We start from the raw sequence: 12933 nt of genomic DNA, 5'->3' as shown, positions 1-12933 counted from the left end.
TTTGAATTACAAGTAATCGATACAAGAAATTACGAAATATGAATTACAACGAACTAAAACCTCAATCCGAGAATTCTAAACTTCCATCATCATCATCAATGTAAGCATCATCGTCATCATAGATCTCAACATCATCATCCTCCTCATTATTTACATTAAGAACCTGGAGGTTAGCTACTTGAAGTTGTATCATATTAACATCTCCTGATGTAGATGCTAATGATGTTGGAAACTCGGTTTCTGAAATGATCCTAGCATGTGGAGGTTCATCATTCTGATACACCTCAGTTTCAGACTCATTTTGTGTCTCCTCTATTATTTTTCGCGGTTTACATGTAATTACAACCTTCCAATTACACTTACAGCCTTGTGGATATGGCATGTAATACACTTATCTAGCTTTTTGTGCAAGGATGAATGGATCGTAACTCCCATATCTCCTAGTAGGTAATACTTCAGTTATTTTGTAGTCTTTGTGTCTATGCGTTCCCCGAGGCCTGGTAGGGTCATACCACTCACAGTAAAACAAGGTGACTCTCAAACTAACAAGACTTGGATATTTAACAATCAAAATCTCTTTAAGAGTACCATACCAATCAGATGCATCATTCTCTCTATCACCTTTAACATATATACCTGTATTATCTGTCTTCTTTCCACATGCAAGCTCAGAAGTATGAAATCTATACCGTTGACCTTGAACATACCGACACTCGTTGCCCTAGTTTTTGGACCGAATGCTAAACTCAATAGATGAGGACAAGTTATGCCATTCCGGTTCGGTCTTGTTCTCTTAGACATTACATGTGGCTCAAAGTAATAAGAACAATAACTTGATGTCTCTCTAGCCAGGTATGCTTGACAAATTGAACCCTCTATTCTAGCCCGATTCTTCACCGATCTCTTATACATGCCTATTTTACACTCAAATGGATACATCCACCTATACTAAACTGGTCCACAAACATGTGCTTTATATGCCAAGTGAATTGGTAGATGCTCCATTACGTCAAAAAAAAGCAAGAGGAAAAATTCTTTCTAACTTGCACAAAATAACAGGAATATTAGCTTCCATTTGTACAAGATCGTTAACCCAAAGAGTAGATGAACAAAGGTCCCTAAAATATTGACTTATTTCGGTCAACAATTTTCACACGTGGTCTGGCAACTCTTTGAAGGCTAATGGAAGTAAACACTCCATAAATACATGACAATCATGAGTTTTCATCCCAAACAATTTTCCTCCCCTGACATCGACACACCTTTGTAAATTTGAAACATATCCATCTGGCATTTTCAACTCTTGTACCCATTTACAAATATTTTTTCGTTGTTGGAGTGTCAAGACATAGTTACCCTTAGGCTTTGCCCAATGACCTTCATGCACTTCCACCAAATTCAAATCTGGTCGCCTACAAAGTACAGCCATGTCTAACCTTGCCTTTTCATTGTCTTTTGTTCTTTGAGTATCCATAACAATATTCATTATGTTATCAAAAACATTATTCTCAATATGCATTAGATCCAAACAATGACGAACCAAATGATCTTTCCAATATGGGAGATCCCAAAATATACTCCTTTTGGTCCAATTGTGTTCCACCCCATATTCGCTCAATCACACTTGTCCTCCTGTGTCAACTATTTTATTTAGAATATTGTCTAACTCTTTTCCAGACCTATTCGCCGTTAAGCCTAATAGGAGGTTCTTCATCCTCCTCAACATTCTTCTTAAAACCAACTTTATTACACCTATAAGGATGACCTTCAGGTAAATATCTCCTATGACAGTCAAACCACGAATTCTTTCCGCCATAATCTAACCAAAAGGCCTTGGTATCCTCCATGCATATTGGACACGCTAATCTTCCCCCCGTGCTCCAACCAGACAACATTCCATAAGCAGGAAAATCGTTAATGGTCCACATTAATGCGGCCTTTAACTGAAAATTCCTCTTTCTATGAATGTCGTATGTTAGGACGCCTTCGTCCCACAACTCTTTAAGTTCATCTATCAATGGTTGAAGATAAACATCAATTTTTGCTTTAGGATTTTCTTTTCTAGGTATGATGCACGTTAGAAACAAGAAATGAACTTTCATACACATATGAGGTGGAAGATTATAAGGGGTGACTATAACAGGCCATCAAGAATACGGTGTGCTAAAATGAACATTAGGAGAAAACCCATCAAAACAAAGTCCAAGTCTAACATTACGCAATTCGCTTGTAAAATGAGGATGCTTGGTATCAAAATATTTCCATGCTTCACCATGAGAAGGATGTGTCATCATCACGTCGTCGTTTCTGCGATTTTCGTGATGCTACAACATATGAGGGGCAGTACTCATTGATGCATACAACTTTTGTAGCCTTGGAATCAATGGCAAATAATGCATTCTTTTATATGGAACCTCTTTATTTTTACCCTTCCTAGGCTTAAATCTCTGCTCCCTACAAAATTTACATTGTCTAAGATCTTTGTCCTCTTTGTAATATATCATACAACCATTGACACAACAATCTATCTTAACCTCCTTAAACCCAAGCTGGGAAACAATTTTCTTAGCTTCATAGTAATTAGCAGGAATTTCATTTGGAATTGTTTGCATTTCTCTAAACAAAGTTATCCACTGGTCAAAAGATTCCTGGATTGGTTTTCCTCTGATTTTATACTCAGCATCCTACTAGCAAGTGACAATCGTGAATGGATACAATTAGAAATTTGTTTATCAACATGAATCATATTTGCTTATATAACTTATAAATTAAGTTTGATTATAGATTTGAACATAAGACTACTACTTTCTTATACAAGTGACTTGATTTACGGCTGATTTACGACCGAGTAAGGACACCAATGCTTCCAAAGGACCAACAATCGTCCAATTCTGTCTTCTTCTCTTTGTTTTATGTTTACTCACACCGGATTCTTGAATTTATGTTTCAGTGTTTGCATTCTATTGAGTTTTGACACTTAGAAAATAGTTGAAGTCATGATCATCAAAAACTAGGAAGATGAAGACCATTTCTCACTCATTCATTTATCATAGTAATCAATTTTTGGATGGTGGCTTTTGATGGTTAATTAGTTTAATCAAGTTGTGGACTAAAGAGTGTAAAACCAATTTTTTATACATTAATAGATAAGAGAATTCACCATAATTATTAAAAAATAATAATGTCACTCTTATTTTTTATAATATTATTGTTCACATATATATTATCTAAGTTGATGAAAAAGTATATATAGACCACATAGGAATGAATTTAGTGTCATCATATACATAAGAAAGACTAATATACATAAGCTAGCTAAATACAGAACATGCAACTAACTGACTAGATATCAGATTGATTAGTGCATAATACACTAATTTAATGTGATCATATACATAAGAAATACTAATATATCAAATTAGAGTCTAGACAGATTATTTCTATTCCTTTGAATCACTAACTGACGAGATGTCAAAAGAAAGTGATGAACCCCTATGAGTTGTAGTATATATGTTCAACATTCTCTTCTGTGGGTGCATCAATAAGTGACTTTATGAAATATTATTTACTTTGATAAATAAAATTATTTGACATTAATCTATTTTTTTCTTAGTCATATAATTTACACACATTCACACTCAACACATACTCTATTAAGGCTTCATCCACTGTATCTAGTGAAAGTTATGGACTTCCATTTATGATTTATCCTTCTAATTGCTTTTTTGAAAAAAAATAAAATATATATTTGCTTTCAAGCTCATAAATATATTAATAACTATTTCCGAGTCCAGTTTAGTTATTAGGGAAGGATCATATTCATACGGTAACTCAGGTGAGAAATTGTTGTTAGGAAAATAATTTCAAATCACCTATTTTTTTTCTCTCTCTCATACACAGCATGATTTTTCTCTGTCAATTCCTTAATTTATGCTGTTCTTTTTATTAATGGCATTTCAATATTAATATTTTTTTGTTTGTTTTTTTCCTCTCCTTATGTTGTTTACAAGGCATTGCTTACAAAGGCAGCCTCTAACGATCCTAAAACTGGTTATATTTTAATTGGATTTTTAGGATATGTTATTCTCTGGTTTGCTTTCTCTATATTCAAACAAAGAAAGGTATCCATCTTGGTTTCTTAGTTCATTAGTACTATAATAATGCTGCAATATAAATTATATAATAAACCTGATGAATACAATGTCTTGTTATTACTGTTACTACAATTTCTTATCAAAATTGGAAAAGAAAAAGTGAAAATATCATTAGTATTTAAAGTTATCTTTCTAACAAATTTAAATATAAGATTAATGCAATAATGTTGTTTCAATTCAAGCAATGTTACTAAAAGTGTCTGTGTATGAAAATAGAAAAGTGAGTGGAGGTTGTTTTTGTAACTTCTATCAGGGCACGGATTCGGTACGCGGGCCCAGTTAGCGCACCAAAACGCCATTTTGGTGTTTGGCGCACCGGTCAGCCAGGGAGCGCCAAAATGAAATCTAATGCTTTTCCTGGGTTCTTTCTGCAATTTCATTTAAAATAGGGGGTCATTTTTACGATTTTTAAAATGCATACAATTAACTTAATTGTTAGAATTAGCTAGACACTCAGTATTTGGTTATCAACTATTACTGCCGCCCTATTCCTCCCCTTTCCCTCCGTCGCAATCGCACCCTCTTCCTCCCTTTTCCCTCCATCGCAATAACGTCCTCTTACTCCCCTTCCCCTCCGTCGCAATCGCGTCCTCTTCCTCCCCTTCCCCTCCGTCACAATCGCACCGTCCTTTCCTATCTCCACCACCGAGAACGACTAAAGCCTCCCCACTCAGATAACTTCTTCTCCCCCCCCCACTCAGTGTTAACGAGTCTGTTCAGGCGGATCCAAGCCCACAGATAGCCTTACCTCTGACGACGATGGAGCCTGATCTGCATTGTCGGTTGTCTTCGGCAGTTGATGGCTTCGCCGTCTCCATCAACGGAAAGAAGGTACCCGTTGTATTATCACCCTTCACTTGATTTACAAATATCCCCCTTTCTCTTCCTCATAGGACTGCAATTTTCTTTGGAGGACATCCCCCAATTTTGCGTGTTTCGCTAAATTACCGTATTGTTGCTGTTTGGCACAGGGTTGCCGGGGATGAAGATACCACTGGAGGCGTGCGCGTCGCTGATGAACTAGAAATGTCTGACGGAGCAGAGCACGGAGTTGGATCGTTTGAGGGCGAAGGCTCTGCAGGGATGGAGTCGGACGAGTACGACTTTCAGGAAGATGAAATAGAACACGACCATCATGTAGAGGCCGATGTCGACAATGGGGATGCGGTTGAATTGGAAGACAGTTTGGACGGCGCCGGAGGAATGTCTGACAATTATGCGGAAGACGAGTTTTACGCTGTTGATTCCGTGGAGTCGATAGGTTGGATTGATTTTTTGAACTTGAGCGAGGATGATATTTTCCGGTTTAATTTCGCAGACGTTGACATTGCATTTGAGTTATACCAGCAATATGCAAAGCACCATGGCTTCGGGGCGAGACGTTCCAGAAGCGAAAAACGCGGCGAAGTAAGGATACGGCAGGAGTTCGTATGCCACCGACAAGGGTACCGATCCCCGAAGTTCTACTCAATGCCTAACCGGCAAAAGAGGCCGAGGGCCGAGACACGTTATGGATGCCCTGCAAGGATGCTACTCCGCATGGACGATGAATCAGGACGTTGGCACGTTGCGTACTTTTCAGACGCGCATAACCACCACGTTCTTGAGTTGCGATTTTCTTCCATTCTTCCAGGCCATCGGAGGATGAGCGAAGCGGACATCGAGCAGATGAACGACATGCGCAAAGGGGGCATTGGCGTCTCCCGAATCCACGGTTTTATGGCGAGCCTAGCCGGCGGGTATCATAATGTCCCGTACACAACAAGGGACATGCACAATGTAAATGCGAAGCAACGAAGGGAGGGTGGCCTAGATGCGGAATCGTGCCTAAGGTATCTCCGAGAGTGCAAGACAAATGATCCAGCACTGTACTACAAGAAAGTTGTTGACGGTGAGGGCGTGTTGCAACATTTGTTTTGGTGTGATGGCACCAGCCAAATTGATTACCAGGTGTTTGGAGACGTGGTTGCATTTGATGCAACATACAAGAAAAACGTTTACCTTTCACCTCTTGTAGTATTCTCCGGTGTGAATCACCACAACCAAACGGTTGTCTTTGCCGCTGCACTGGTGGCAGACGAGAAAGAAGAGACTTATGTCTGGCTGCTTCAACAGTTGCAAACTTCAATGAAAGGGAAGACTCCCGTGTCCATAATAACCGACGGTGATAGGCAAATGAAGTCTGCGATCGAGCAAGTTTTTCCGGAGGCTTACCATCGACTCTGCGCTTGGCATCTACTCCGAAACGCCACGAGCAACATCGGAAAGCCCAAATTCACTAGGATGTTTAGGGATTGCATGTTTGGCGACTACGAGGTCCGAACATTCCAGAGAAAGTGGTTTGAGATGGTTGAGAAATTTGGCGTCGCCGATAAAAGATGGGTACAGGACATGTACGAGAGAAGGCACAGTTGGGCCACAGCACACATACGGGGAAAGTTCTTTACTGGATTTCGAACAACATCAAGGTGTGAGGGCTTGCATGCTGTGATATCACGGTATGTTAAGTCTCGATACAACTACACTGAGTTTTTACGTCATTTCCATCGATGCTTGATGTTCGTGCGTGCAAAGGAGGTGGAGGCTGATTTCGAGTGTGCAAAGGGTGACCCTGTTATGACCACCAACCTGAAACAGCTGGAGCGGAGTGCAGCCGAGAACTACACTCGTGCAATATTCTATTTGTTTGTTCCCATTCTTGACAGGGCCTGCGCAATGAGGGTGGTTGACTCTGAAGACAACGGTTCCTATTTTATCCACACCGTCTCTCGATACGGCACTCCGGGGAAGGATTGGCGTGTTGTTGCAACGTCTGATACGAGGGAGGTCCGATGCACGTGCATGAGAATGGAATGTTTCAGGGTCCCCTGCAAACATATAATTGCGGTGCTTGTTCTTAACAATGTTCATGAGATCCCGAGGTCTCTGATATTGCCGAGATGGACCAAGGATGCAAAACTTGTGGCGGTGCAGTCGATGGGCGTGATTTGGGATTCTGTACAACTGACGCAACACTGGTGCCTGATGGATTGGTACCGGAAAGTGTGCAAGATTGCATGTCACAACACTGAAAAGTTCCAGTTTGCAAGAGACATTGTCATGCTGATGCTGAAGCACTTCGAGAACGAAGATGCAGGGAACACCCGTTTTCCACCCGAGGGGCCACCTACTGAGGATGGCAGAGCCTCGACGCGGAATCCACCCAAGCGCAATACAAAGGGTAACGGTGTTCATGGTGGAAAGAAAACCCAGCGATGTCGTTTGTGCCGGGAGGTGGGACACAACAGGACGACTTGTCCAGACCGCCCCACGATGGAGTCATCCAGCGCAGTTGCAGATGACATGGATTCGATGGACACTGACATGGTGGTTAGTCGCTTTATAGATGATCTAGTTAAGTTTTCTGCCCTGTTAAATGGTTCTAATAATTTGTTTTTCACATTGGTGTCAGCTCTATGATAACCTATCCGGCGATATGTATGCGACCGCCGAGATTTCTTCGTTCCAATGCTCCGATAGTGACACGCAGGCTGGGTTTGCTAACAACAACTTCGCTGGGACCAACACGTCCGGGCCTGTCATGTCTCTCGCCGATTGAGTAAAAGGGGCCTACAATCGTCACGACTGTGTGTTGCAACAGTAGGTTGGTCGATTCCTTTCACATTTTCCGGTAGGCTGTAGCCGTACACAGAATATTGTCTGCATTTCATCTGGGTACAGAACCGTCTATATGTCATCGACGTTAAAACAAGTTTTTGCTATGTTGGCTTTCGTTGGTATGTAGCTGTGCTCTAGATAGAACAGGTTTTAATTGGGATTGAAGAAGTGGAGGTGTGAAGTGGTGTCATGCGAATAGCTGCAAATCCACTGTCCAACCTGATGTATTGTTAATCGCTCGTTTTCGACCCTTTTGTTGAACCGGACATGTTAGTTAGGGACATCTTTATAGCGATTCTATGTGTAGTGGATATTTTGTATGTATGTTAAGTGGATATTTTGTATGTAACGTTTATGTGGACATTCAGATGGACGTCTCCTAAAAAAACTCCCTTCGTCCGCCTCTTTGCAGCAGACATTCGGAACTGGTTACGTCTTGTACTACCTTGTGTGCTAATTGGAAAATGCATGTGGTTCAATCGCGGTTTTGAAATTCTTTGTAAGGGATCATGGCTTCTGGATGTAATTTAAAGCACACGCTTAAAACACCGGACGTGATGAATAAAATGCACTAAATGAAGCACGACAACAAATTTGAATCAATACTAAATGAAGCACGGCAACAAATCTGAATCAATAAACAACCACCACTAATTCTCATTTTTAGGGTACTAACAAATCAGTGTGAGGTTTCAAAATTCAAAATTCAAACATACAAAATGTAGGTGAAGTGAATCGAATTACATTCAAGCTTCACATCATAAAATTACATTCAAACTTCATAGGCACTAATTGAAATACATTTCTAATATTGGGAGATCAGTCTATTTGCAATGCTACGCGCACATTAACAACAGAAACGATTATCGTGTTTATCATCTAAAGCATAAGTTAATGAGGGCAAGGTAGAATTGTATGCCTGGAAATATAATGTAGATTAAAGATACAGATGTATGGACATGCAGGTTGCATCATTGTATTTGACAAACTGAGGCAAGGTGGCTGGGGGGTTTAGGATACAGGAGTTCTCAATATATATGCAGCCGCGCCGCTCGAAGACACACACATGGTCGTGTCTTAGTTGACATGCTGTTGCTAAGGAACACCAGCCCATTCCAAAACATCCGTCCGTCCTCCCGACATAGTGCGTATACTGAACGGTCCACGCGCCCCTCTCGTTTGTAATCGAAATTGGGCTATCCTCGTATACTCCCGGCAGAGGGGGGACATTCGGCTGGAAGCGAGGACATATTTTGTAGGGTGAGAGCAATGAAATAATTGAATAGAACAATAGCACCGGAAATAGTTGCCTTTAAAAATAACTGTCGGGAGACTTACGAGAAAACGGGTTGGCAGTCTGTGCACGATTGGGCTGACAAAGAAGGGATTGGTCGATCTGAACCCATCGGCTATGTGCCTTGACTTGGGGGCCGTCGGATAGCTTATACAAGTGGAGTCCGTCCCCGGCTCGGCATGGGCCAAGTAGTTGATTTCCATTGTATGACCGTTGAAGAACATGACATACATGGTGTTTTGAGCATCGTGATAACGGAACAGCACCAGCCACTGATCCCTTAGGCCGTAGTGTTCCCGGACAGCGTCCCATCCTCCACGAAGCAGGATCCTTCCATTAGGTTCCATATTCCAGCCCATGCGATGATGATGTCCTGTAGGCGTGGTTAGGGTCAGGGGTCGCGGTAGGGACCGGCCATAATCCCGCGAGAACCGTAGCGAGAGCATCTGTAGCGGATGGTGGAAAAAAAGGTTTACAATGTGTCACACATGGATGGATTGATGATTGCAGGTAGTAAAGGAATTGAAATTGGCATCTATACCAGTGTATCAGGGTCGTTCACCAGGATTATCGCGAAGAACTGGACTGTATAGTTGCCATGTGCGGGGATTGCTGGAAGACTTCCGTTACGCAAGTTTCTGGTACAACGTAAAACAGCATAAAACAAACGCCTTAGCCGAGTGCATACAGAAAACCCGCTAGAATAATCTTGTTACCTTCCATAGTTGATCTCGCAGTATCTTGCGTCATGGATGGCCACGTAGAAAAACTTTGGTTGGTGATACGAAAATAGCATTGTGTTACCGATTCAAAGATGGTAGTGTTCGTAAAAGGCTCGACCCTCCGGTGAAGACGATTCGATGCGGATGCTCCTCCTCGACAACCCAGGAGATGCTCCACGATTGACCATTTGTGGTGCTTACCTTGATGGGGTTGCTCATGTTCTCCCGGACAGCGTTGAAGAAGGGCACCGGCATTCTCTGCACGAGTAAGAAATCGATATTGATGTGGGCTTGCATGCGGGTCCTGGGGATAGGGTAGTAGAACAAAAACAACTGAAAACTTACAAGTTGATTATCTGTGTTGGGGATTATGAATCTGAAGAAGCAGAAATCAGCGAGCGTCGGCATTGTCATACCTCACCTGTGATTTCTTTGATGGTTTCCAGTTCTTTACTGCCGGGAGTTTTTGAGTCTCCAACAATGGGTTCCCTTCTTCGAAAAGTTTGCGTTTTTTTATTTTTTTGGTAAATGAGAAACGTACGCGCGTTAAATAGGCGAAACAACTCCCGCCTTTTTAAGTTTTTTTTTAATAAATAACTATTAAACCTGATTAGACTGGGCATTAATGGGTCATTAATGTTGGTGCAATTACCAAGGGCAATAACCGGATTTCCAAAAAAGCGCTAACCACCGAATGAGTTCAAGATTTAAACATAGCCTTAATCATTCATTCCATTGCGTGGGTCAGTGAATAGTCACTTCGTATTGGCAGCCTTGCATTGGCGATGGATGGACGGATTGATGTAGGCGATGGAAGCAGGTAAGTTGTTCATAATTACTTTATTTTTTTGGTATCTTTACAATTTTTAAAATTTTTTTTTCTGGAACATAACTTTTTTTTTCTCATGCTGGAAAATAACTTTTTTTTTTACTAGGTGTTGGGCCAGAGAAACTGACTCGACCCAAAACCCAGAAACCGAACTCGCATAGCGACCCAACCTCTAATGCCCGACCCTATTCGAAGCTACTCTCCTCTTCATCCAAGGCAAAACTCCTCGCTCCGCCGATGTCAACTCCACCTCCGACCGAAGCTCGGAAGACTCGGAAAACTTGATGCATGGTGGCGATGACACGGCCGATCATCCTCAACGAAGATGCACGCTGGAAAATAACATGATATAACATAAAGGGGCCCAACATAAAGATAGAATAACAGTAATAGGATATATGGCCCATGATATAATCAGCCCACGAAGACTGTCTGTCTAGTGAGGAGACCCAACAATGTTACATAACATAACCGGCATCAATGCATCCAACATCCAAAAAAATTGCAGTGGAAGGAAAAAAAACATTGTATTCGGCCCCTTCACACGTCTCTTAGACACGGTTCCCCCGTCTTGGCCGCTTCCACCGCCTTCGCAAGCAATGGACCGCTTTTCTCATTGCATATTCCCGTTAGCAGTGCAATTGCCATTTTGATCCTGATCTTCTCTTCGTCCAGCTGCAATGGTCAATGCGGCATTTATTAGAGACACACAGTGCAATTGCATTCTACTAGTAGGCAAGCATTAACTTATAATTGGCAGCACCGCGTGGGTGAACCTCTGTCCCATTGCCATCCACTGCATGACCCAAATACCAGAGTCTGTACTGTTGCTGTTTTTTGGCACTCCCGGTACGGCCATGATGTCCAAACTGGCAAACTCGGGAGCGCTCTTAGAGTGTGAGTTTTTATACCCGTCAGTTGCAACGATTCCATCCAGCGCAGTCAGCTGGCACAGATTCGCCAAGATAATAAAGATTAGTGTATTCGGATAGGACGCTGAATTAACCTATGTGCGTCGCTTACCATGCATTGTATGACACGTCTCCTTCTTGCCTTTGATTCCTTAGTTGCATTTGTGTCAAATTGGAAGACCTGCCTCTCCGACAGGTCAACCACAGCCAAGAACCAGTGCTTCTCACAATCTTCTTCCAGTATTGGCATATAGACCTGGGATTGATGGAAAAAGCTGAATACGATAAGAGAGTCATAATTCAGTGCGCCCAGGTTCAGAACTTGCGTACAATAATCTAATCGGTCGGTAGCTTACAAGGCGCAGGTCTTCCGTCGGGTGCATGTGGTCATTGCCGTATCGCTGCGCCAAAATTTCAGGGTGGACGCCCTCCATTACATCGGCCTGGTTACTCAAAGAGTATTCAGAAGTTGAAACAAGTCACCGTACATGTCAACGGTACATGGTTCGTGTTAAAACAGAGAACATTAAATCATAGGTATGCACTCAAATAAACTACCGAATTAGGATTTGGGTGTACCGCAAAATTTGGATGCAAGCACCACACCGCTCGAGGGTGATCTCCATCGGTTTCTCCCTCCGATGCAACCATGATCGTGATCAACTCCATTATCTGCAAATCATGCCCAACACAAAAAAATCAGACTTCGCATGGAAATAATAAATCCAGGTCAGCGGAAAAAATTCCATTAATTCAAAGAGGATACGATGGATTGCCACGTGCCTTCGGGGTTGGTTGCCGTCCGTCTAACAGGCATCCCATGTCAGAACGAGTTGCATGCTGCGACCCGACGCGTACAACGATCTCCCTGCCGTCAACAAATGGAAGATGTTACACACGCCAGCCCATTTAACTGCGGCCGTCCGACACTAATGACGGCACACGGCAGATTCAGTCGTTGATGTTCAGATCGAATACTTACGTGGGGTCGGCATGATGGTCGTAGACGTACTTACAGATGTCCATCTCGTGCTGAGAGATGGGCCATGCGTTGGTGGTGTTTGTTCCCTTCTTGGTCAAGTTTGACGGGGGTCGTCGCGGAATCTTCTTATAGGTGTCGGCTGTCCGTTCGTGGCTGCTTTCCGGCTTCGATGAGCTCTCGTCGTATGACGTCATCGTGTTAAAGGGAAAACTGCCTTTTCTGTTTTGCGTTGGCTGCAGTCCATTGCGCCCTGTCGGGTTGTCGGCATTGTTGCTTCGTTGGGGCGATATAGTCCCCTGGTTACCCCCGTATACCTTCTCCTTTAATCGAGTGAAGAAGAATGTGGCCTTGCCACCCTTAGCCCCATGTTCGATGCCGTGCGTG

At 42.4% G+C, this 12933-nt stretch overlaps 1 protein-coding gene across 1 annotated transcript; it reads left to right on the top strand.

Annotated features, from left to right (window-relative positions):
* LOC107611557 (protein FAR1-RELATED SEQUENCE 5-like) lies at positions 4954-7752 on the top strand. The gene is made up of 3 exons (XM_016313468.1): positions 4954-4985; positions 5126-7523; positions 7606-7752. The coding sequence occupies exons 1-3, from the start codon at positions 4954-4956 to the stop codon at positions 7750-7752; spliced, it is 2577 nt and encodes an 858-aa protein (XP_016168954.1).

Source organism: Arachis ipaensis, chromosome B08 (assembly GCF_000816755.2).
Source record: "Arachis ipaensis cultivar K30076 chromosome B08, Araip1.1, whole genome shotgun sequence".
NCBI lineage: Eukaryota > Viridiplantae > Streptophyta > Magnoliopsida > Fabales > Fabaceae > Arachis > Arachis ipaensis.
This window is presented reverse-complemented; position numbering and strand designations above follow the sequence as displayed.